Below are 26,742 nucleotides of genomic sequence, written 5' to 3'. Positions count from 1 at the left end.
GTAAATAAACTAGATACTCCTATTCAGGGTTGCTAGATAAGTAAATACTTCACAGTTTCTATGTAATAATAAAAACTAGATGTTCCTGTTCTGGGAGATTTTTTTCTGGATTCTAAGTCCGTTGTAATTCCTTTTCTGAGTTGCAATAATAGGAGTCTCTGCATAATAATCTAAAAATAATCTAATATTGGTCTAAATAGTGAGTACTCTACACTCACTATATTTATTCTAAAATATTAGCTACAGAGTTACTAATAAACTGGATTCCAAGTTTGTTCTCTAATTCCCCTTCTGGGTCAAAAGTGACTACTCCAGTTTCTAATACAATAAAATAAAAAGTGGAAAGGACACATTAGGGCAAATGGCCACACTCAGACAAAACAAAGACCTGAGTGAAGGAGGTGACATCATAGGACCATGAAACCAGGTCTCAGCCTCCGGGCAGAAGTCCGAGTATAAATATCAACCTTTCTTCATTCGCTGATGAAACCTCAAAAATGCCACATTTAGCAAAAAAAATATATATATATTTGGACTAAACGAACAGAAGAGATTATCTTTCCATCGTCATCAGTTTCAGTTCATTCTCTTCATTCAGTTTTCCTGTCACTGTCACTTTATACAATTACATGTATAAAGTCATATCTAGCTTTGAAAATACAAAACATCTTTCTTTTCAATGTGGTTGTTTTTACCATCCTGTTACTATTTCTCCCACTCTGGCTAATTCTGTTCATTGTGCTCTCGTCTCGTTGTTTGTTACTAAAAGCTTAGTTTTATTAGTTTGCCGTGAACCCAATCTTTATGACGACAAAGATTAGTTCAAACAAAACACGCTGATTCACACATACCGTATCAGGTCAGCTCCCCTTCGAAGCTGGTCGAAACTCCAGCTCTTTTCTGGCAGCGCGCGCTGCTCTTCTTGATTTTTATTGGCGTTTGGCTCTAGCGCGAGCAGCTACCGTAACTTGCTGTTGTTGCGCGCAACACGTTCACTCGCGCGTTCTACTCCCTGTCATATGGAGCCTCCGGCTACCGTAATAACGATCTATAGGAAACGCTTTTTTTTCATTCATAAAACGCTAAAATTGGGGACTTTTCGGGGTCGACTTCAGCCAGGGACAAGTCACCTGAAATCGGGAACGTCTGGTCACCCTAGCATACTGTGATCACAGTACTACTGTTTAAAATCAACCCATCCATCCATCCATCCGTCCATCTATCGGAAGATAACTGGCCATATGGCGCCTCCCAGAGGGCAGCAGCTCACACAAGCGGGAAAGGCTGCATCGCTTATTTGAACAGAGAAGGAAATGTGACTTGCACTGTTATTTCTAAGTTAGTCAATATATCTTAACATGTATGCCAAGTATTTATTAAAGGCTTTGCTCTTCCCATAGCCCATTTCGTTTTCTGCAGTAGCGGTGAAAGAGTGCGCCTTTGAAATCTGATCACAAAGAAGTTTTCTACAAACAGTTGAATGATTGCGACAGAATTTTATCTCAAAGAAATGATTTCTACATCACCCACCTGATGATGTGGCCTGTAGGTTCGAGAAGTTCCTTCGTGGAAAGAGACTTTAGAAAACCCAAGGAAGGAACGTTTACAAAGAGACGGAAACATTTTTGCGACACTTTTGCTCTTGTTACGATCAGGCGTTGCGACAGCGGTTGTTTTTGGGGCACACGTGAGATTGAGCTAAGTGTGGTCTTTAGCATGGCGAAAGTCTCCAAGAAAACAAGTAATAAAAAGAAGTTAATGGTGAGCTGCGGTGATCCTGTCATCAGCGAGGGGGATCAACAGCCGCTGTATGAAGACGAAGAAGAAGAACAAGGCGGTATGGATAGAGCAGAGGAGGAAACCATGAGCAGCGAGGAGGACGACGGAGAGGATGAACGAAAACGGCAAAAATTGCTGGAGGCGATCAGGTCTCTGGGTGGGAAGAGGAAGAAGGCGCTGGGGGAGAGGTCTGAGGCGGCCGGACAAATGTCCGAGTTCTCCGTGAATCCTGACGCTGGTCCCGGTAAGGTCCAGCTGTCGGATCTGATCGGGAGCTTAGAAAAGACCCCCGCTGTCCCAGCTAAAAGTAAAAAGCAGTTGAAGAATCTGCAGCGCTCTAAGAAAACTGTTGATTCTCCTCTGAGCAAACAAGACACTGAGAGGATCCAGAGGGACATGGCTTTCCAGAAGGCGGCCTCAGAGGTGAGCCGCTGGGACGGCGTTATCAGCCAGAACCAGAGGGCCGAACAGCTGCTGTTCCCTCTGAACCGGGACCCGGCCGGCCCCAAACCTGTAGAGAGACTGGTGGTGGGCTGGAAGGCTCGGACTCCACTGGAGCAGGAGATCTTTGCTCTGTTGTCTGCCAACAAGCAGCCCCTTACTGACCCCATTCTGACCCCTGCTGAGGAGGCGTCAGTAAAGGCCATGAGCCTGGAGGAGGCTAAGATCCGCCGTGCTGAGCTGCAAAAAGCCCGGGCCCTGCAGTCCTACTATGAGGCCAAGGCTCGGAGAGAGAGAAAAATTAAAAGCAAGAAGTATCACAAAGTGCAGAACAAGACCAAGCGGAAGGAATTCCTGAAGCACTTTGAAGAGATGGTTAAGATGGATCCAGCAGTTGCCTTGCAGGAGCTGAATAAGATGGAGCTGGCCAGGATGCAGGAGAGGATGTCCTTAAAACACCAGAACAGCAGCAAGTGGGCCAAGTCAAAGGCCATCATGGCCAAATATGACGAAGAGGCTCGCAAAGCTATGCAGCAGCAGCTGGAGATGAACAAAGAGCTCACTCAAAGGCTGATTACTCCACTCAACCATGATGATGATGATGATGATCAGGAGGATGAGGAGGGGGGGGCAGCAGATGAGGCTGATATGTTTCCAGACTTTGTGAACGATGCAGTGGATGGTCGAGATGCATCAAATCCGTGGATGAAAGGTAAGCTGTCTGCAGAACCAGCACAGCAGCAGCTGAGTGACACGCTGACTGAGGCAGCACAGGCAGTGTGTGAGGAAGAGGAGTGTTGGGCTGGGGAAACAGAAGAGGAAGCCCTCCTCGGAGAGTTTAACAGCAGGAGGAAACTGCTTCAAGCTCAGGAGTCTGACGCAGCAGGAGTTGTTTTACCAGAGGAGGAGACAGAGGACAGAGCTGCAGCGGTCGAGTCGGAGGCTTCTGACAGTGATGACAGCTGTCTGTTGGAGTCCCCAAGCATCTCTGGAGGAAGAGAAAATGTCCTGAAAGAGACAAAGGCAACTGGCTGCTCTGAGCGGTCAGCTCCGCTGGAGGAGAGGCTGATGAGGATCAGGACTGTGGAAGACTTGGAGCTTCTCCCTCATGAGCCATCAGATGAACCCAGTCAGCCTCCTTCTACAAAAGCCCCTCCCTCTGAAGAGAAGCACCTAGGCAAAAGGAAAAAGAAAGGAATAGAGTTGAAAGAAGTTCTCACTAAAGAGACAAAGCTTATCAAAGTTCCATTTACTCCAACTGTCACAGACTCTGAAGATCCAGAAGCTAAGATGGACCAAAGAGGACTGATAAAGGAAGCTTTTGCTGGAGATGATGTAATCTCAGACTTTCTTAAAGATAAAAGAAGGAAGGAGGATGAAGGGAAGTCAAAGGAGATAGACCTCACCCTGCCTGGCTGGGGAGACTGGGGGGGTGTGGGTCTAAAGCCACCAAAAAGAAAGCGCAGAAGGTTTAGGGTTAAGAGTGCCCCTCCTCCACCAAGGAAAGACCAGCATCTTCCCAGTGTCATCATCTCTGAGAAGAGGAACGCCTCTGTCAGCCTCCACCAGGTTCACTCCCTGCCATTCCCCTTTGAGAACCATGCTCAGTTCGAGAGCTGTGTCCGTTCACCACTTGGCCGCGCCTGGAACACGGAGCGAACTGTGAAAAAGGTCACCAAACCCAGAGTGGTCACCCAGCTGGGGGCCATCATTCATCCCATGACTGAGGAAGAACTGCTGAAGAACAACAAGAAGGTGGTTGCTAGAGAAAGTATCTAGATGAAGTCCATGCAGAGCAGAAAGTGGGAGCAATTTTCACTAGAACAATTTTGGACTGGTTAATATGATCATGTATGTCAAAGAAAAGATGACATTGTTCTTAAAATGCTGAGAATGGGACTGATTTGAAATATGCTTTATCTTTTCTGTTCAGTCACATGTAGATCAACTGAGTATGAAACAGATTAAATAAATGTCATTTCAATGCCTTGTGTCTGTGAACAGACAGTGGAATGTAGTTTGCTTTATACAGATCATCATGTTGGTGTGTGCTGCTCCTTTTCCATAATTATCTTATTGTTGGATAAATTGTGGGAAAGTGTGTGCTTAGTGTAAAAGATGGGAGGATCTAATGAGGCATTGTGACACTGGTGAAGCTGTATTAATAAAATATGTAATATGGTCAATTCTTTGGTGTGTTTCCTGTAATCTATATATATATATATCCTTTGTAGAAAGGTAAAACCAGCAATAATATTAGATAAACATTTAATATAACTACCATGGCAGAAAACATATATATTAACAAAATAGCAAAAAGACCAAGAAGGATAATCAAATAAATCTGTATCTAGGGATCAGAAATGTGGATCTGCTGGATTGTAATCTGTTGAAGCTGAGTTCTGTCTGTAAACTTTATTCATGAGGGCTTGATCAAAGCTTTAATTTCAATGCAAAAAATTGCAGTAATTCTTCAATATACACTGATTTTATTATAAAAATGTTTAATGTGAATAATCTATGGCCTGGGCTTTATTTGGAACAGCCAGAAAATACCACAGTGCAAAGATAAAATTTTAATTGGTGCTAATTGGAATTCAAATTTTACAAATGCTGTGTGTAATACAGCCTGTTGTTAGAACACACATCCTGATGAGTCTCATTTCTCATGTTAAAAATACCTGGAGAAAATAAAAGTTAAGCAGATGTTTAACAAACTTTTAATGAAACCCATGTTTCTCTCTTTAAAAATAGTACTTTGTGGTTTGATGTAATATAATGTTAAATATGTTTTCATAGAAAGATATTAAACATCAATCTTTGACTGTGTAATGTGATCACTTAGTGATGGACTGACTGAAATAAATGAAATTTCTAATAATATTCTAGTTCACTGAATAAGTCTGTAGATACTGCAGAAAATGAAGCATGGCCATTAAATTTAACCACACTATTGCTAAACATAAAGCCAGTAACACTAAAGAGTAATATGTTTGTGATTAAATTTGTCTTTTAAATATTTCAGTGGTGATTATGTAGTCTGGTAGTTGTTGGGAAGAAAGTCCTTTGAAACGGCTCTGCAGTAACTTCATGCTAAAGGAGTTTTCCAGCACAGTTACAATACTGCATTGGGTGAGAAACATTGTAGCAACAATTTGTTGCATTCAAATATAAACTCTGAACTATCTTTAGGCCCAGTTAGTCTTACCCATTGCAGATTTAAATTTAACATTTTAATAAGGGGACCTAAGGGGACAAACTTCTTAATTAAATCAAGAAGTTAGTTTCCGATAATAAAAAGATGTTGCATGATTAATATTAATATTTAGCTGTTTTTATCTGTTTGAACTTATATTAACAATGACATCTAAACCCTTCTAATAGTTGCTGACCACCGTCTTTACATGTTTCCATGAGAAATTTTATTACGGTATTTTGGGTGGTTAGCTCCAAGTCTTTGAGGTTAGAATGGTTCCCTGCCATCATCATAATCTAATTAAGAATAATTTTGGGCTTAACTAAAAGTTCCTATGAAAAGGAAGGAGGGTTGCTGTCGAAGTGTCTAAAAGCAGCATTTTGTGATTTGGTGTCAAACTTTCTTCTTTTCTCCTGCTCACAGCTATTTTTCAGAATACACAGGAGTGTTGAAAAGAAAAGCCATTACACTTGATAGACACTCTATTAAGGTGGACAGGATGTAATAATAGACTATTCATCTGTTCAGGTACTGATTGTCAACCTGAATGCTCAAGAGACAATAGAGAATTCCATTGAAAATCATGACATTCTCCACATTACTCTCTGCTGAACCACTTCTTCAGACCAATTACTAAACCTTTGTATAGCTTTGTGGTATAAAATGAGAACTAGCCTTCAGAGCTTCACTGACACCAACAACATAAGATACATTCGAGCAGATGAAAGCTGTGATCAAGCTGGGTTTTCATTGCTCCATGCAGGTGACAACAGGGAGGCTCCACGTGGGGAAATGGGAGAACATCTGTTCCCAGCTTTTCCCTCCAAATTGTATGTCCTTAAAGTCAGACTTCTAAAAATCTCTTGTTTGTCCAAAAGCCTCTTTTAGCATTGAAAATAAAATTTTTTGGATGTAAATAAAAATTTAGGTCCCTGAAAGATGTAGTGATGGCCCTGCGTCACTATGTCTTTCAACATCACAGCACAACCAGCTCATCAGATAGAAAATAACATTAAAACAACAAAGCTTGTGTATAAAAGAAAAGTCTCACTTAAAATAGGCCTTGTGTCTGGCACATTTTTGCTTAAAACGTGTTTGTTCTTCACTCACTAAACTTAGTGACACAGTGGGTAGAGCAGGGGTCCCCAAAGTGGGTCCTGGAGGGCCGGCATCCTGCGTGTTTTAATTCGCTCCCTGGTTTAACACACCTGGATCAAATGATGGCTCGTTAACGGCCTAAGAAGAACACTGACATGCTGAGAAGGTTGTTACTACCACCAGGGAGAGAACTAAAACATGCTGCTCAACCTGTTTACTTGTTGTCTCGCCTGCAACTTTCTCCATATTTTCCTCCAACTTATCAGGCTCCGAGTGCTCCATTCCCTCCATGCTCACTCCAGAGGCTTGTCCTGTCATATCCTTTGTGTTCTCCATTAACTCTTCTGCTGTGCGTGGCTCAATCTCCTCTGCAGTGTTCATGTCTACTGAGAGGAACATACATTGTGTCAGAAGGTTCTGGTGGACCACCCTCTCAGCACCACTGTTTTCTGTTCACACCAAATACAAAGATATGTTGGATTGCTTTTTCGCCACAATGTAAGGTTGCGACTCCCACTTATCCCCTAATTTTTGCTGTCCTTCCTCATGACAGACTTTGACTAAGACTCTGACCCTTTGCCTTCTGGTTCTAGTGTTTTTCTGCTGACTTTTGGCCTGCTTGGTTGTATGCCTGTGACAGACAGTCATAAAGTCTCTGAACATATGCACTGTATTCTCCTGGTTCATTAGCAGTCTGGAGCCCTAAGATGAGGTCAACTGGAAGTCTAGGATGTCTGCCGAACATCAGAAAATATGACATATACCCAGTAGAGTTGTGGCATGAACAGTTAAATGCATGTGTCATTGCATGTAAGTACTCGTGCCACCGAGGTTTCAGATGTGGCTCTATTGTCCCAAGCATATTCATGAGTGTCCTGTTGAACTGCTCAGTGATGCCTTTGCCTTGTGGGTGGTAGGGGGTTGTGTGGGTTTTAGTGATGCCTATACATTTGCACAGCTCCTTCACTACAGCACTTTCAAAGTTGCGCACCTGGTCAGTGTGCAACTTGGCAGGAAGCCCAAACCGGCAGAAGAAGTTTCTCCACAACACCCTGGCCTCTGTGTTGGCCTCTTGATCTTCAGTGTGATATGCCTGTGCAAAGCGTGAGAAATGTTCTGTGACCACAAGAAGATTCTTGTAAATAGAACATACAAGAATCTAGAATATTTGTAGATACTACTGATGTTGTTTTTGTTCAAAAGTGTGTAGTTCTTGTTACATTGAGCAACTTTTTTGGGAAAAAAGTACTTATATGAGTAGTTTTACTGCACAGTACCCTTTTCTTTTTACTTGAGTAATATTATCATTTTGCCACTCCCACTCCCCCCTCCAAAAAAAATAAGTCGATGCTCCCCCTGTTAAACTCATCTGGAACAGGAGCTGTATATATATATATAAATTCCTTTCTCACCCACCGCGGGTGGTGATTCTTCTTCCTCTTAGCTCGGGTCCTCTACCAGAGGCCTGGGAGCTTGAGGGTTCTGCGCAGTATCTTGGCTGTGCCTAGGACTGCACATTTCTGGACTGAGATGTCTGATGTTGTTCCTGGGATCTGTTGTAGCCACTGTTCCAGTTTGGGGGTGAGTGCCCCGAGGGTCCCGATGACCACAGGCACCACTGTGGTCTTCACCTTCCAGGCCCTCTCCAGTTCCTCCCTTAGGCCCTGGTATTTCTCTAGTTTTTCATGCTCCTTTTTCCTGATGTTGCAGTCACTTGGTATTGCCACATCCACCACAACGGCTTTCCTCTGTTGTTTATCCACCACGACTATGTCTGGTTGGTTCGCCCTCACCATTTTGTCTGTCTGGATCTGGAAGTCCCACAGGATCTTAGCTCGGTCATTCTCCACTACCTTCGGGGGTGTTTCCCACTTTGATCTTGGGGGTTCCAGTCCATATTCTGCACAGATGTTTCTGTACACTATGCCTGCCACTTGGTTGTGTCGTTCCATGTATTCTTTCCCTGCCAGTATCTTGCACCCTGCTGTTATGTGTTGGACTGTCTCAGGGGCCTCCTTGCACAACCTACACCTTGTTGGTGTAGGTTGGGTCTTGTCTGGTGTGGTAGATCTGGGCCTCAATTGCTCTGGTGTTTAGGGCCTGTTCCTGGGCGGCCATGATGAGGGCCTCTGTGCTGTCCTTTAGTCCAGCTTTTTCCAGCCATTGGTAGGATTTTCTGATATATATATATATATATATGTATGAATTAAATCCCTATGTTACCGAGTGAAAGCTTCTTCAATCAAGATGGAGGCTCGGATGTCTTTTGCTGTTTAGTTTTTATTGAGGAGAAAACAGCGAATACTGATAACGGCAACAGCTCTTCGTTACCTAGCAACCAAATTCAACAGAAGCAAGACAGTGACAAAAGACAGAAGCAGATTCTGTTAAGCATTCTTCAAAATAAAAAGACTTTCTCTATCCAAATAAATTATGCCTTGCACTTAAATATGTTTCACTTCACCTTTTGTAATTATATCCATCCATCCATTTTCTGTTCACCTTGTCCCTAATGGGGTCAGGAGGGTTGCTGGTTCCTCTCCAGCATGTCCATACACAGGGAGAACATGCAAACTCCATGCAGAAAGACTCTGGGACGGGAATCGAACCCAGGACCTTCTTGTTGCAAGGCAACAGTGCTACCAACTGCGCCACTGTGCAGCCATAATTATATACAATCATGTTAAATTCAATTAATAATAATCATGATGTAAATTATGCTTAACAATCAGCCCCTTATCATACAAATTATATTTAACAACAACTAAGTGTAAAGAAGTCACACCACCCTATGAACCACACTCCATACCAGTAGATAATGCTACTACATCTTTTATCGACCACCAAAACAAAATCAACAGGAAAAAGAAGAACACCCTACCCTTTTTGAGTTTTTGTAGTTTGATTTTTTTGGCCCTATGTACATACAAGTTTTTTTTCCCATCACAAAGGAGGCCAAGTATATCCACCATGCCTAGATCTCTTGCTGCTCCACTCCCATGTAAAATTTTTAATATCCGTCAGTAGGTGTCATTACAAAATAGATATTTTTCTCTGTTACTCAACCTAATAAAGTCTAATGTTGTGCAAAGTAGAATTCAACAGCCAGCACGGGCTCCCTGTCTTTCTTATAGCCACTCTATGTTATGTTATATCCAGAGATGGAGAGAAACTGTAATGCCCACATTACCTCTGCCTTCTTTTCCTCACACTCCAGATAAGATTCAAGGACGCAGATTGATCTTTTGGCTGTCTTGGATGTGTGTGTGTGTGGGTGTGTGTGTGTGTGTGTGTGTGTGTGTTGATATGTGAGAAGAATGAAAGAGCCCATTTTCTTGTGTAATCCCAGGCCTGAGTCCATTTCCACCCTGACAGGAGGAAGATTAACTTGGTTAGGCGCAGAGCTACTCAAGCACACCAAATTAAATTAATGGAACAAATTTCCCCCATAATTAAGATGAAAATACGTGTCAGTTGTAACCTTGCCGAACACTAATTATGTACAAATGATTTATCATCTGTTTCATTCTGAAAAGCAATGGGCTCAACTCTCTGATAGTCCTTGCTGGCTGTTCAGAGATTGCTCCTGATTAACAGTGACAGATTCGACTGCAGAGAAGCTGCATGTCACTGGTTGACGAATCAGCAGTAGCCTGAGCTCCCTCTCTCATCCCTCCCATTAACCTGTACTGTGTGTGCAGATGAGCAGATCTGGGCCTGACCTCTCCGTCTTGTATCTTTCTTTGGGATGGAAATAAAAAGGAGGGATAAGAAGGAATTGAATTTGGGGTGGGGATGGGAAAAAGGGGATTTCACCTATCCTCCCATCTTCTGTATCTTTCATCCATCGCTTGTCATTGCAGGGTCGCCGAGGTGGGAGGGCTTAGGGGCTGTCTCATGCATTTACACACTCACACCAAAAGGTAATTTAGAGAATAATCAAACTAGCAGAACTGTGGGATCCAAAGAAACCCATGCATGTTCAGGGAGAAAATGCAAACCCTATGCAGATAACGCCAGACTGGGATATGAACCCAGGATCTGCTTGCAAGGCAACTGAGCCACCATGTCAGTCTCAGCTGTTTGGTATTCAGAGGCTTATTAAACAGGGCAGACAACTTCCAGCTGAACCTGGTACAATTTCCTTCCATCCATCCAACCATCCATTTTCTAACACCCTTATCCCTGGGAGGGTCGCAAGGGGTGTCAGTGTCTATCTCCAGCGGTCAACTGGCGAGAGGTGGGGTCATTCTGGACAGGTCACCAGTCCATTGCAGAGCCCTAGTTCAGTCTGAGTCCATATAATTCATCTAACAAAATTCAGGGCATTTAATTTTTCAGTATAAATTAAATTCACAAGAGTTCATCTGTTAATATAAACATCTTTGTTTGATGGATAATTTCTTTAAAAGGGGATGAGCCATCCCCTTTTAAAGAAATTATTGTATTATTAATTACTATTAATTATTGTATTAGCATGAGACCAGCAGATGGTGCTCTAGGGCTAGGCTACATGCTTTATGAATTACTGTGGTTAATTACAAATTAGCTGCTGACACACTTTTTCATTTCATGTCTGGAAGAATGGATTTATTGGAGGGTGCAGCAGCTTTGATTTGCATCAGAATCGTAGCCTCTTGTGTAGTGGTAGACACATTCACCAGTCTGTAATCATTGTTGTGCAGACTTACTCACAAGGGATATACCCTCTTTCTTCATGATCATTATGTATGCCACACACACATGCTGCCATAGGTTTCCTGCTGGCAGCGACGGTTCATTTACATTTTCCTCTCCTAGTCCCAAACAGTTGTGCAGTGATATTGATTTTGTTTTAGACGCCTAGAACTTCCCCCTACATCAAAAGGAACAGAGGTTTTGCATTCTTTATTTTCCTGTATGATTCCTCTTCTGAACTAGAATGGTAGTTTACTTTTTTGGTTTCAAAATGTCATTAAACCCACATGCGAACTCATCAGGCATCATTTGCCTTTCCGTTGTAACTTGGGTCTATTAATCAGACACCTGCGATGCCACAGTGTGCTTCCTGTGTGTTCCATTGTTGTGATGAATCAGTATGCTGGCACTGGGGAGCTACCTGCACTCTTTATCTTACATCTCTGTTCTGCCTTCAGTGAGCTTGTTGGTACAAACTTGACTATTCCCCAAGCTGCTAAAGAGACAAGGCGGCAGTGAAGAGGATGCATGTTATGCATAGGTGCATAACGGACAGAATGTCACACAATCGAGTGCAGCATTTGTACAGCAGTTTGTATGATGCAAAATAGAACTATGTTTAAAACAATCTGTTTTTTTATTTGAAATGAGTTCCTAAACAATAAAAAATGCTTTTAACTCTAGTCCTTAATGTAATCTCTCCTAAACTTAAAAAATGTCACTTTCAAGGCTTCAAAATTCTAAACAGTTTGAGAAATGTAGTGGAACAAATGAGATGCAGTCATTTTCTTCAGTTGCTCCCATTTCATGTTTCTGCCTTCAGTGCTCTTACTGAAGGATCTCTTCACCATCAGAACTGTCTGGGGATTAGCAGACAGAGGATACAGGGAGGAGTCTGGTGTTATTATAGACCTCAGAGGTTATGAGGCCTATTATTTTAGAGTGGTCCACTGAAGATTACATTTTCAGCCAAGACCTGACTCCACCCCTCTATCATCATCCACATTCAATCCACACCCCATCTTTCACATTTACACTGACAGAGGTGACAATGGCTGATAATGAAGAGACCCCCAGGGATCAGCCAGGGAAGTGATGATATATTGTATCCCTGCCTATATCAGAACCCTGAAAGATGCCATTTACTACTAATTGAAAAACCTGCATGATCCCCATCACCGTCCTCTCCCCTTTACAGGGCTTCCATGATCCTCCTTATTACTGGGGTTAAGTGACTGTCCCATGAGACTGTTGATGGAAGGATAACCAAAACAGGTTTTAGACAGGCAAGAAAACTAAGAGTTCCGTTTGAATAAGCATACTTTGCAGCCAAGGGCAGATGGACACACACTTTTAATATTTGAATGTACATGATGAATCAGGCTGAGCAACAATTCTAGTCAAATATCCATTTATCCAATGTCTTCCTCAATACAATATTCACTAACATCAGGGCTGGCCCCAAACTAAGCTGTTGTAGAGTGGACGCTTCTTGAATCATGACGGAGGCTCAGGTGTCTTTGGTGAAAATTTCTGTTCAGTTTTTATTGAGCAGAAAATGGCAACAGCTGGGGGGTAGTGGGGGTGGAGGGTAGTGGGGGTGGGGGGTAGTGGGGGACCGCGACACGTTGGACCTGGTCCTGCAAAAAACAGGACATTTCCTCACTTTCTAAAAATATCACGGGACGCCCGGGACAGGACGTGAAATTCGGACATGTCCTGGGAAATACGGACGTTTGGTCACCCTATTAAATGTAATGTAATGTTATAGCAGTAAAAACCGAATTTATGGTAAAATTGCCTGCCATAGAGCGACCTCCTTCTCGTCTGCTTTGCATAACGTAGTTGCGTCATGGATGTCGAGGCTGACCAGCCGGAAGTAGTCTGAGTGAAGAGCGAAGAAGAAATCTTAAAAACTGGTGGTCTCGACCTTTTTGTTTGTTTTTGTAAGGACGTGAGTCTTTATAAAATTCCTAACAATGTGCTGCGGCGGTGAGAGATCTTCCGGTGCAGGATAAGGTAAGAGCTAAGTTTGATTTAATCCAGTTTGCTATGACTGGTGATGTTAAAATGCCTCCAGTAGCTAGGTGAACTATATTTAGCCAATTTCTTTCAGCATTAACTGGCTTATTATCACAACACATGTGACATTGTGTTCTTAGTGGTTTTATTTTATTTATTTATTTATTTATTTATTTATTTCAAAAAGGCCATGTTCCTGTCTGACACACACCGAGCAGGACTTGGCCGTGTCAAAACTTCCCCGCCTCTTAGCTTTTGTTTGCTCACAGGCGACCCATCTCACCTGGTAGCGTCGGACTTCTATAACAAAGGTTGTAACTATTTGTGTTGCGAGGAGGCGGGGGCTCCCCGTGTGTGGAGGGGCGGGGGGGCTGATGCACCCACATTTACTGAAAGGCCTTTTCCATTTTTTAGTGCTAATAAGGCCAAAACCTAAATGTGAATGCCATGCAGTCTTATTCAATAAATTGTGATTTACGTTCTGATCAGCCTTGTTAGATTAATATTACCTTTCAAAAATAACCTTTTAGCAGGTATTAAACATACTACAAAATATAAATATGTTAAAATGGAAGTATTATAATTAATATATCAGAAACCGCCAGAGCATGTCACATCTGTGTCTGAGCTGGTCAAGAATTTCAGAGGGACTTTTTTGGGACGATAGGCAGTTGGTTTTTAGAGTGAGCATCAATATATTCAATTCAAATTCAAAATACTTTATTAATCTCAAAGGGAAATTAAATAATAAATATACTACATACAACATATATATTGTATAACAGTATATTACTGGATTCCAATGCAGGATCAGCAGCAATCTTTCACACAAAATGACAGATTAGCCCCATATTGCTAATCCATTTTTTAAAAACATGTGGCTTAAATTAAGCATGCGAACGTTCATACGTAGTTTATTGATGTATAAACTATTTATTATCCATCCATCCATCCATCCATTTTCTGTTCACCCTTGTCCCTAGTGGGGTCGGGAGGGTTTCTGGTGACTATCTCCAGCTGCGTTCTGGGTGAGAGGCGGGGTCACCCTGGACAGGTCGCCAGTCTGTCGCAGAACTATTTATTATCTCTGGATGCAAATATATAAACAACTTAGTTTCTGTCAGTTCTATCAAGATGCAATAGAGGACTGAGTGAATTTGTTTTATAATGGCCAATAATTTAATTGTAGCTAAATGCTGCTGTAGGTGCCATGGTTTAAAATTGAACAAACTCTGGCCCCTGTGCTTTGTAAAATATTCCAATCTATTTGATGATTGCTTTGAATATCACCAAATGATGGGACGTAAAAACCAAGGAGGAGAACAACTTAAAACCAGTTGTACTGTTTTTCTTTCCCATTCTGTCATTCTAATATCACATGCAGACCCGTTCCCAGGACAACACGGACAACAGCCGATGAAGCAACTTCAAAATAGGAGTTATGAGTTTTTCTGTTTGAGTTTCTCAAAAGTCTCGAAGCACAGTTGTGGTCTTTCTAAAACTTATTGAAACAAATAGACCATTAAAGTAGTCCAGCTGCAGGGACATGTGTATAATCAGTCTCAGGTTTAGTTATTGATACCACTGATAAGAGGTTTGAGATATATCAAATGAAAACTAGTGTGTACTGTTTCAAACACAATCCAGTTAAAAAGCTACATCAATCATTGATTTTCCTCTAACTAAGTCCTCAGTTGGGCAGCAGTCCCCTTTTCAAAGTTTTGAAATACCAACCATTCTCTGTTTGTGAATATAAGTTGTTTTTTGTAAAGCCTTGGCTCCACAAAGTATGCTTAAAATGTTGGGAGGCAGCCCAACTGGGAAATAACGAAAAGATTTACAACTTAAGAATCAAGACCCCCAAACAACAAACAGTTCTCAACTGACCTGAGAGATAGAATCATGGCCCGAATGAACACCAGGCAACCCCGACGCCAATTACAATGGCAAATGAAGTACCATCAGAAAGTCTCATTGAAGATGTGAGTGCAGAATGAGAACAATCCCTACCAACACCATAACGGAAACCAATGAGCTGATGTACAACTCGGCATCAATGATCCTTGAGATCCTAGGCTATAAGAGCTACCATGAGAGCCATGAGATTCAATACCTGTCATGGAAAAGACGGTTAGAGGCTAAAATCAAGGTAACAAGGAGGGAAGTGAGCCAATTGTCAGAGCTCCAAAGAGGTGTGATGAAATGACCAGTACCCAAGAAGTACAGCCAGATGCCCATGCCTGAAGCACTCGAAACTGCCAAATAAAGGCTTGAAGCCTTGGGCAGCCGCCTAAAGAGACACACGAGAGAGAATGAAGCCAGGAGGATTAACCGGCTCTTTTCCACCCAACCAGCTAAAGTGTACTCTCAATGGCAGGGTAAAAGCAACAAAGCAGACCCACCGAGGCTGGAGACTGAACAAGACTGGAAAAGGAGGCGTCCCACAACAGAAATGCACAGTGGCTAATCTCTCTACAAGATGACCACAGCAACCTCCCTAAGCAAGCCCTGGTAACTATCACAACATGGAAGCTCATGTCTGGCATCATAGCGGCTAAGATAAGCGAGCACATGGATAAATACATGAGCACGGCACAGAAGGGCCTCGACATAAATAGCAGAGGAGCCAAACCCCAACTCCTTGTAGACCACACAGTCGTCCGAGACTACAAAACCCGACACACCAACCTGTGCAGGGCTTGGATTGATTACCAGAAAGCCTATGACTCAATGCCACGCACTTGGATCATTGAATGCTTAGAGATGTACAACATCAACAGGACTCTAGGACCCTTCATTGCAAACTCGATGGGGATGTGGAAAACCACCCTTGAAGCCAACTGCAAACCACTTGCACAAGTGTCCATCAAATGTGGCATAGACCAGGAGAGGCTCTGTCCTTACTGCTGTTCTGCGTAAGTCTGAACACCCTGAGCCAAAGGCAGAGGACTAGTGAGTTTAAGAGCCACTGTACAGGATGAAACATCCAAGATCCATAAATATATCAAGGACAAAGCCTCAACAGACGATGTGCTCAGCGAATGCCTCAGACAATGGGGGACAGAGGATAAGGTTCTGGAGGTACCATCTGTCTTTTTACTGAAAACCTAGATGACTGAAGTTGTCAGTTTGGTGCAATGGTGGTCTCAACCAGCTTTTTTTTTTTTTTTGGACAATTTATTTTATATATTTTTTTCTTTTACAGTGACTTCACTACAAGTAAAAAACCAAGCTATTTAAATGTTCCTTAGAATTTAAAGTTTATCAATATTTGGGAATGTGTTCTTGTATTATTATGGCATTATCATTATATTGATTGAAGTAACAATAATGTCCTTATTGTCCTTATCCAGCAAAGTACATTTGTTTGTGGTAGATGTGATTTTGCCATCCAGAAGCCTTTATTTAAATGCATTTTTGAAAGGATTCTGCTTTCATATTACTGGATGAAAAATATTTCCAGTGGCTAATTTTTGATAATTACTGTTGTTTATTGGTCTAAAATAATAAGTTCTAGCATTTGTATTAAATGGCTTAAAATATTTACCTGTGATTCTGAGATGAACAGTTCCTCTATTCTCAAATGAGAAAATAAATACTTTCAGAAACATTAAAGAAGAGCATTTTGGATCACACTTTATGTTTTGTTACCATATAGTGACATATAGTTTGCTCAATCATTTATTTGTCAAAATAAAGAGCAAATAAAAAGCTCTTTATTTTAGCTGTCTGAAATAATCTGTTCCCCATGGGAGCTAATTAATATACCAGAACCGTGGATGTTACATCTAGTGAAATTTGAGACTTTGGCTGTTTCTTTCTCATTGATTCCTTATATAAAAGCTTTAAGAAAAATATCAATCATATTTATTAACATTTAATAAATATAAACAAACAAGCACACCACAGCCAACCCACAAAACTAAAGAGAACATACAAAGGACCCAAATCTTTCTTCTGCTGGTGGGCTTCCCACACATGCCTGATGAAGCCTTCTCAGGTACATTGGATGTTAAAGCACATAAGTATTTATAGATCATGTTTATCATATAAAAACATAAAAAAGCATGATTTTTTTTTATTTTTTATTTAAAGATATTGGCTTGGTCTGACTGCTGAAATATAGTTTAAAGGAACACCAATAATAATCACTCAAACCTTCACCATCTGCAATGATAAGAAATGTTCTGGTCCAAAATGAACTAAAGGTTCACAGTATGGCCTTCTAGGTGAGTTGATCCATAAAAAAATGACAGAATGATCAGCAATGAATAAAATGTTTAATTTATTTTGTTTATTTTTGAAGAAATCTAAAGTGGCCCTGTTTTTTTCTCAAAAAATGTCATCTGTTTGGGGGAAAAAACGAACATGATCTCTGACAAAACCAGTGCTTTCATTTGCACATTCTTCAATGGCCTCAGTCAAGCAAATATCTTAATAAATGACTTGTTAAGATATTTAACAAGTCATTTGTTGGGTCACAACTGCTGTCAACACAACAGTTGTGACCCAAGAGAGACACAACAGTGAAGTTCAGGAGATCCTTGTTGCCAGACTGGTAAATTGCTGATAGCAAAACTCAAAATGTGGTATAAGGAAGTGAAGTTAATGCATGGACATTCAAATGTTGCAGCTATTAATGCTAAGACAGAAAATAAAGTTGTCAATAGTTTTATGTCAAACAATTGTCAAAAGTGTTTTGTGACAATGGGTCGGATTCTTTTTCTGTGCAGCCAGACGAGGCATCTGGACTCAGTCATGGTGGAGAAAGATACTTCCTGTTCTGAATGTGTGCAACATTGACTACAATGAGCAACAGTGCATTGACCAGTGACCAGCGGTCAGAGAGACAGCACAATAGCCGGGGACCCTATGTGTCATTTATCACCAACAGGTTTGCTTTTCACTGTCTTACCTTGATTATGGGTGACATTTTCTGGCATAATTTGAGAGCACACCTTTTCAGTCTGAAAGCAGGACTTCATGTCTTTCTTCTCAAAACTTGTAATGGTTGCACTCCAAACTTCTGCTCTCTTTCAAATATTCACTTTGCTTTCTCAAACTTTTCTCCTTGTTCTCAAAACTTGTCTCTGCTCAGATCAAATCTCCGCTTGCAAACCTTTCTGCTCACTTGCCAAACATTTTCTACTCGCGTTTGGAACAGAAAAGTACCATCACCTGGCGACCTCTTTGCCTGTAGAATGTAAGTGTTATACTAGGTGCGTATTTTTCCTTCTAGTGGATGTGCCAGGGCTCCCGCCCCCCCAATTCCCCTCACCCCCACCTGATGGTGAGTCAAAATTTGAATTAGCAAGGGTTGCCATGGCGACTGGTGCGCATTGCTCGATAGAGTTGCTGAGCTTTAAATATGTGATTTATTTGCAATGTGGAGACAGAGTGAAATGGGTCTGCTCTGACTATTTGGGGAAGGTTTGGGGTTGAGTGGATGACTGTCAGACTGGCTGCAGTGCTGAGGAAGCAGGAGAAGCTAATTTTTCCAAATTTGTCATGGGCGGGGTTTAACTTTCAGAAATTAGTTACACTTTTAAGAGGGTTCTTTTAAAAGACAAAGAATGGCTGTTGATTTTTATTAGTTTTATGGGTTTTCTGTTAATATCTCTCTATCTAGAGAGATACATAGCCACACAGGCACACCCACAAGAAGGAAACGCACCCACTAAAACATTCTATTGGCTGAGAGGTTGCCAGTCGACGGTACTTTTCTGTTCCAAGCGCGAGTAGAAAATGTTTGGCAAGTGGAGTTTGATCCGAGCAGACAAGTTTTGAGAGCATGGAGAAAAGTTTGAGAAACCACACTGAATATTTGAAAGAGAGCGGACATTTGGAGTGCAAACATTACAATTTTTGAGAAGAAAGACATGAATTCCGGCTATCAAAATGACCATGTGTGCGTTCGAATTATGGCAGAAAAAAAGTTCCCCCATAAATGATTGTCATTTGTGTAATGACATGTCAGTTCCTGTTATATAAATACACGTTTAGCACTCGCACTCCAAAGGTAAACATCTAGTTGTGTCATATTTTCTGAGAAAAGCATGCAGTGTGACTGACTGATTATTGAGTATTTATCGTGTTTTGCTAAGCTATTAGTGTTTCTCCTGCTTTCTACTTTGTTGCTTAACTTCTCCAGAACAGAGCTGTAACAAAAGCAATGTCAGCAAGAGGTTTTTATGCAAACAGAGTAAAAAAAAATTAGATGGGATAATTTAAAATATCTTAGTAAAAATAATGAAGCAGGGAGCGTAAACTAGAATGATCCAGATCAAGGTGGTCTGGTTGTCATAAATGTGTACAGGTGGATTTTCATGATTGAAATCAGCATTTTGCTCAAATCAGTTTGTATCAGGTTAGTCATATTTCTGAAAGAGAAGGATGATTTATTATTTTTCTTGCATCGTGCGACATGTTGAAGTCATTTTTTAAATTTCTGGTTTTATGATATCTCAGTCTTTCTTGTTTATCAAGATGTTTTGTTTTTTTTAGCAGTAAAGACAGGCTTACTTGGCTTTTCATGTCATGATATTTACGAGGATGAGGTTTGTCTTGACAAGCTGGTTGTCCTGCTATGAACCTTTTACATTCATCAACATCAAAAATAACCCTACGTCAGTTCATCTGTTTCTTCTTGTGCATTCTGCTCTGTCTTCTCAAACCTCCAGCCAGTCGAGACAGATGGCCGCGTGTACTCAGCCAGGTTCTGGTTCTGCTGGAGGATTCTTTCTGTTAAAGGAGAGTTTTTTTCCCTCCACTGTCACTGCATGCATGCTTGGTATGAGGGATTGCTGTAAAGTTAACGACACAGCACAAGGTTGCAAACTCGTCCAAGTGGAGTGAATGACTTGAAGCAATAGAATAAAATATACTATATTATACAATATGCTGTGTTACCTTTTTAATCTACTTTGAATAATTAATTTAGCATACTGCACTGTCAAATTAGGATCAATTGGAATGTATGTGACTGAATTTAAAAGATTTTTTTGTGACATTTGTTGTGTACCAAGTCTTCTTACCTATTTCTTTTTGTGTTTTTGACTTTCAGAACCACCAACCTTTTAATCCGAGGGGGAATGCTGTTCTTTGTGGGAGTCTTCCTGGCTCTTGTGTTAAACCTTCTTCAGGTGCAGAGAAATGTGACACTTTTCCCTCCAGATGTCATCAGTAGTATCTTCTCATCAGTCTGGTGGGTGCCACCCAGCTGTGGCATTGCCTCAGGTGTGTAAAAGTGGGTAAATATGTTATAAGCACAACCACAACATTATTAGATTGTAACTACCTCTTCAGGTGTGCATCATCTAAACTCACTAATAATTTTGGCATGCATTCAGGATTGTGGAATAGGAAATAACCCCAAATTAGTGTGTTTATTTCTCTGTATTTGCTTATTACTGAAGGAACAGTAATAAGCAAATACAGAGAAGCTTGTGCACAAAAATGCCTGACCTTTATAAATCCTGTCTGAATTGAAGCAGAACTTCATCATCACTGTTACTTGATTTCTGCTTTGTTTCCAGCATTCTGTGTTGTTTTGTCCTCCACAGCCATGATTGGAGTGCTGTATCCCTGCATCGACAGAAGACTTGGTGAACCTCACAAGTTCAAGCGGGAGTGGTCTAGTGTGATGCGATGTGTGGCTGTATTTGTTGGTATCAACCATGCCAGTGCTGTATCCTTTTGTCTATTGTTTACTGTGTAAAATATACAAAGTATTAGTATCAGTGTACAAAGCTTATCAGTACAGGAAAGATGGGAATAAATACACAGACAAATCAGAATGTATGAAAACCTCACACTCAACTTGAAGCAACGTGGATTCTGTGGCCTCCTGCTCTCCCTCCAGCCCCAGGGAGGATGCACTTCTCCAGGCCGGGGGAGCGATCAGGAGCCACCCGGAGACAGGAACCAGTGTCTCTGGGTCTGGCGGCTGAACGGGAGCACCTATAGAGGCTCAGTCTCCCTCAGGATGTGGTGCTCACCATTCAGGGCGCACCAGCTGCTTTTACCACAGTGTTAAATGCATCGAAATGGTCAGCCTTTCGACGCTAGTGTGCGGGAGAGGGCGTGGAGCTCATTTTATGTCCTTTACTGCTTGCTGTCATTTCTCCAGCAGCTGATGGACAGAAATTTAGCTTTCAGCACCATTAAAACTTATGCTGCAGCTATGTCTGAGAGGTGTGTGCAGAAGCAAATCTGTGTCACACCCACTTGATCCTCCATGGGATTTGACCCTGGTCCTGCGCTCTGGTTGAAGCTCCATTCGAGCGTTTAGCTCAGGCTCCTCTTGAGATCCGGTTCTTTAGAACTGCTCTGCGGTTGGCCCTTACATTTGCAAAGAGAGTGAGCGATTTATCTGCTCTCTCTGTTGCTTCCTCTTGCTTCAGAATACGAGTCGACGGCAGCTCAGCTGTGCTGCGTTCTGACCCTGCTTTTACTCTTAAAAGCATCACAAGCGTGTTCAGATTAAGAGTGATATCTTTGGAGGGTTTTTACCCTCCTCATAACTCTGAGGAAGAAGCTGCATGTCATCTTCTCTGCCCCCTGCCCGCGCTCTCCTGTTATGTGGTGAGCACGTCTGCACTGCGACGTTCTCAACGTCTGTTCGTGCATTACAGAGGTAACTCAGTGGGGTGTCCTCTGTCCACCCAGGGTCTTTCTCACTGGTTGTGTGAGGCCATCTCACAGGCTTACACTTCTTCTGGACTGGATCCTCCAGAGAATCTGAGACCTCACTCTACCAGAGGGATTTCATCCTCCTCAGCTCTGCATGGAGGAATGTCTGTGGAGGACATTTGCACAGCAGCTTCCTGGTCATCTCTGTGCTCATTTATTTGGTTTTACCTGTGTGACGTTTCCACGTTCTATATGACCCATTCTGTTCTCAGAGTTCTGACAGAATAATTATTTTTGTTACATGTTATTTTTTTTCCTGGAGAGTTCTACGTTTATTTACAAAGCATTTGAGAAACAGCGTCTCAAATGGACAACATGGTTGTTACCTGTTCTGTTCATTGTTACACTGTTACAGTTCCTTCGTTGTTCCTTCGTTGTTCCTGTTCACAGCAGCAGGTCTGTTTATCTCAACCTTTCTAACCAGAGGCTATTCTTCTCTGTAGTCTTCTGCTGTATGGGAGGCCTGGAGAGTGTAATTACGGACTCTAGGCTCAGACTGTTTTTTTTATATGTGATCAGATGCTTCCTGGTGGTGGTCTGGATGGATCCAGTGAGGCATAGACTACATCCTGCTTCGCCTTTTACCCACTAGTGATAGTCTTGAAGGGTGAAGTCTATACAAAATAGAACCTTGGTTACGTATTGTTACCCCAGATTCTATGAGTATAGGCACAGCCCTTTAAGCTGTGGGCCTCACTGGTTCCTGAATAGCTGAAGAAAAATGCTGTTAGGGAGCCGTTTGTCCAGTCTGACTGTTATTTATACAGACCGGGGAGGGGCCCTCCCAGGTGGGGGTGGACTAAGCTTTTTTTAGTGCTGCGCTGCACGTGAGGGATAAACCCACTAGCAATAGCCTTAAAGGGTGAAGCCAATACTCATAGAATCTGGGGTTACAATACATAATCAATGTTTATTTTCATGCCACACTACCTCTAGTTCCTGTTTTAGTTTTCATTTTAAGTTCTGCAAAATCTTCCTCCTCCAAAGATTCACTTTACTACATCAGTTGTGCAAGTTGCATAAAAATGTTTGTTCTCATTATAATTCAGTAAACCAGTTTACACTTCAGACATTTAAATAGAAGCCAGCACCTCCCTACAGTAAATGCATCTTGTGGTCCTATTTTCATTGAAGGAACACAGTTAGATGAACCTTTGTTCATCTTAACCATCTTATTACATGGCAGGCAAAAACCTGGATCCTTCCAGGAACTATACAGCACCAATGTGTGAATTTATCTTAAGGTCTGTTTATTTCTTTGACTCCTTTGGTCAGAAAGTAGACTTCGCAAACAATGTCCAATTGTCTCTGACCCTAGCAGCACTCTCCATTGGTCTGTGGTGGACGTTCGACCGCTCCCGCAGTGGTTTTGGTTTGGGAATCAGCATTGCCTTACTGGCCACACTTACCACTCAGATCCTGGTTTACAATGGAGTGTTTCAGTAAGCTGCTTCACTGTACATTTTTAGTTATTTTTACTCTAACTGAAAATCACTATTCTTTCTATTTTCCCATTTAGTTGTTCAGTGGTAAATACAGTTTAAAGCTAACTGTTATATGCCTATTCTCTGCCTAGGTATACTAATCCAGATTTCCTCTACATTCGCTCTTGGCTTCCCTGCATCTTCTTTGCTGGTGTTATTACAATGGGAAACATTGGTCGACAGCTTGCTTTGGTAAGAAATGGCAAAAGTATTTTTATTTGACGCATAATTGCACCTTTGAAGGAAAATCCTTGTTTTCAAAAAGTTTATCCAAATAAAAATCTGAATACTGTTGTATATATTTGCCCTTTGTAAGTCAGTTCTTGGCTGCAGTTGCATCAGCTGGACTTTCAGGTGGTTTCTCTGCCAGCTTTGCTTCAGTTCCTCTGGAACTGGCCAAACGGTGTCCATAGTTATCCATTAGATTTGTGTGAATACAACTTAAGAGGTCTACATGGAAAAACAACCATCAAAGCCTTGGATTTTAATCATTGCTTTTTTTATTTAACTAAATGTACCACATCTTTGTTTAGCTGATGGTTTTTGTTGTGTATTATTACAAATCCAGTGCAGTGTTTTGGCGTATTGACTCACATTGACTGCTCATTAAGATTCATCACACAGAAAAATCATAGAGCAAAGTTGAGTCAAACAACTGCAGATATTTTCTATTTGCATCTGGAGATTGGCACAACATGAAGAGTTATAGAAAGTAAACTTTACAGTTCAGTCTTGCTTGAATGATAAATATTTCTGTTTGTAGGCCTGTCACGATAAACAATAAATCAATTAATTGCACAATAAATTAAAACTATCGACGTCATTTTAATTATCTGCATTATCGTCTCTTCAAGCCTTTTTCTCTTTCTGTTGATGACACTGAATGAAAAAAGGTTCAACTCCGCTGCTCTCCACTGACCCTCCCTTCCTCATTTCCTCAGTGTAATGTCCAGTTCACACTACAACATCAAAACCTGAGAGATCACACATTAGCCGACAGAAATCCTAGGTACAACGGTTCCATCCTGCCTGTTGTCCAACAATGGGCAGAAAATAATGGCTACAAGTCCAGTGAACTCATTTTAACACCAGACATTAATCAATGCTTTACTACAATCTACCTGCAGTGCATGTGGCTCTAGTGTCAGCGTAACTAGTGTCAGCGTAACGTCCTGACTGAATGAAAATCATTATAATCTGTTTATGTCACGTTAACAAAGAACAGCTGAAAAGTTACCGGGTTCATCAACTGTGTAACAATTTGGCTCCAACTCCTCCCCTCATCATTTCTATATTCTTTGCACAAAATGTTTTATAAACATTAATGTTGTTTCCACATATCATCTCCAATGTCCGCTGGACTTTGGGTTGCACCGTGTCAGCTGTTTGGGATTCCCCTCTGTAATTTCCCCTCTGAAAGCAGGAGGAGAATCCGCGCTTTCTGATTGGCTACCTGTCACATTCAACAGGCTGCATTAACGCTCCCAGTAGGGAAAACCCCTGATTTAGATCGGAGCGCCAGAACAATCTACCGTAACACACCACACACTACAGGATGATCACAAGCAACAATCTTAGAACAATCACAGTTCTGATTGTCTTAAGGGGAAAATGTAGGTGTGAACTAACGTGTAGTGTGAACTATTGCATCAGGTAGTCGATGTTCCATCTTCTCTATTTAAATCTAATGATTACTGAAGGACAATATGGTTTACAGACTTCATAATCTGCACTCTTTTGGTTGAATGCAGTATTTATTTACACTTTGATGTTTTTATTCAAGTACATTTTTGTTAATGGAGACTGAGAATCCATTTTATATTAGTTTTTGTTTTGTTTATTTTATCAGTTCTAGTGTTAAATGTTCTTTTAAAAATAAAGTGTATTTATCTTTGGCAGGAAATCACCTTATTACGTCATTTCCATTAAATTAGTGTAAAAAGGTCTTCAAACAATATTATTGTTTATCGCAATAATTTTTGAGACAATTAATCGCTCAGCAAACTTTATCGTGACAGGCCTAGCTGTTTGTCTTACTCTCAGGCACTTCTGAGAGATTCTTAAGAGGATTCTTGTTGCTTTGACTGAAAAAGCAAATTTAATTCTTTTCACATTTGGAAAAGCCAAAAGGAGTTTGAACCTTCAATAACTTCTACTCCTCTGTTATTTCCAGTATGAATACAAGTTCCTGCAAGAGAAGACCCATCTGGACTGAGATTTCTGTCTCATCAAAAATCTGAGATGACATGTATTCAACATATACCAGTTAGGAAATGTTAAACAACCCATGAACTCTTGACTGGCTGTGTTCTGCAGATGAAGATAGTATTTTTGATTTGCTCTCTCCAGGTCTCTTTAAAACATTTCTGCTTCCTGGGAGGAAGTGGATCATAACAAGACTTTATTTTTCCTTCTCTGTGGTGCAGTCTGTGAATCTTACCAGAAGGGGATTATCTGCAGAACAATTCCTTTTTCACATCACAAACTTTGGCTGCATTGTGCCAAAACAAAATGGGTCCCTTTTTCTTTATCCTTTATGTATCAGTAACAACCTTTGCAGTCTGTTTAAAATAAATCCTCAAACACATGAACGTATGTCTTATTCATTTCTGTATGGGGTTAGTGCCAGTCACTACAGGCCCATACAGCCTATACTATATACAATGAAACATGCTAAAGTTTATGGATTTTGCTGGATAGAGAAAAATTAAAGACCCTGTTATGTAAAATACACTTTTTTGAGCTTAACATCGTGTTAAAATGTTATTCCCTCATCAAACACATACTTGGAGTGTTATGGAGGAAATTTTCTGCAGTAATGCAAGAGCAGACATTTTAATTTTGAAAGCAGGACTTTATGCCTTTGTTCTCAAAACTTGTAACGTTTGTATTCAAAACTTCCCTTAGTGGTCACACTTAGTTTCTGCTCGGACTCTGCTCGTTAATGAAACATGGAACTGTCTTTTGGCACAGTCGCCTAGCAACATCTCAGTCATTACAATGACAGTGTTGTGCTTGGGTGCGTTTGTATTGAATGTAGCAGAAGCCTCAGCACTGCTGAATATTTTTGTTCATATCAACTGACTATTGACGTGAGATCTCGGGGGATAATGTTTCACAAGTAAGATGTATATATCGCCGTTTATATTTTGTGAATAGAATATTATTATACTGTAGTTATGTCCATGGGCAAGATGCCAGCCAATATTGGCTATAGTGGTGGGTGTGATACCGGGGTTCAGCCCCTGCTATGAAGGCTAACTGAGATTTTGTGAAATTAATCCCTAACATTGATTTAGAGTATGCGACACAAGGTGGCAAAGACTGTTTATATGTAATTCTTTCACTCTGTCA

General features: G+C 41.1%; 3 protein-coding genes across 7 annotated transcripts in view; 2 read left to right on the top strand and 1 right to left on the bottom strand.

Moving 5' to 3' along the window:
• The window catches only part of ccdc93 (coiled-coil domain containing 93), a 35,638-nt gene extending 33,981 nt beyond the window's left edge, over positions 1-1,657 (bottom strand). The window contains exon 1 of one of the 2 annotated variants that reach the window (XM_044131925.1): positions 1,531-1,657. The gene's annotated coding sequence lies outside the window, so the exon portion shown is untranslated. Of the gene's footprint in view, positions 1-851; positions 918-1,530 lie in introns of those variants that run through there. The other variant, XM_044131926.1, reaches the window with a different exon arrangement.
• The window catches only part of insig2 (insulin induced gene 2), a 41,866-nt gene extending 15,887 nt beyond the window's left edge, over positions 1-25,979 (top strand). Inside the window, exons 1-7 of one of the 4 annotated variants that reach the window (XM_044131933.1) lie at positions 13,025-13,210; positions 17,947-18,107; positions 20,277-20,449; positions 20,776-20,900; positions 23,180-23,346; positions 23,481-23,580; positions 25,562-25,979. In XM_044131933.1, the coding sequence (XP_043987868.1) occupies positions 18,001-18,107; positions 20,277-20,449; positions 20,776-20,900; positions 23,180-23,346; positions 23,481-23,580; positions 25,562-25,603 (714 nt within the window). In that variant the 5' untranslated portion in view covers positions 13,025-13,210; positions 17,947-18,000 and the 3' untranslated portion in view covers positions 25,604-25,979. Of the gene's footprint in view, positions 1-13,024; positions 13,211-17,946; positions 18,108-19,893; positions 20,043-20,276; positions 20,450-20,775; positions 20,901-23,179; positions 23,347-23,480; positions 23,581-25,561 lie in introns of those variants that run through there. The other 3 variants (XM_044131935.1, XM_044131934.1, XM_044131932.1) reach the window with 3 other exon arrangements.
• Positions 1,259-4,406, top strand: si:dkey-251i10.3 (uncharacterized protein LOC553498 homolog). The gene has a single exon (XM_044131919.1). The coding sequence runs from the start codon at positions 1,534-1,536 to the stop codon at positions 3,997-3,999; it is 2,466 nt and encodes an 821-aa protein (XP_043987854.1). The 5' UTR covers positions 1,259-1,533; the 3' UTR covers positions 4,000-4,406.
• Positions 25,980-26,742: the final 763 nt, after the last annotated feature.

This window comes from Gambusia affinis, linkage group LG11, assembly GCF_019740435.1.
Source record: "Gambusia affinis linkage group LG11, SWU_Gaff_1.0, whole genome shotgun sequence".
In the NCBI taxonomy this organism is placed as follows: Eukaryota; Metazoa; Chordata; class Actinopteri; order Cyprinodontiformes; family Poeciliidae; genus Gambusia; species Gambusia affinis.
This window is presented reverse-complemented; position numbering and strand designations above follow the sequence as displayed.

What these genes read in the sequence shown, in the direction of transcription:
- si:dkey-251i10.3 (XM_044131919.1), top strand. Translation starts at nt 1,534, where the DNA reads ATGATGTGGCCTGTAGGTTCGAGAAGTTCCTTCGTGGAAAGAGACTTT.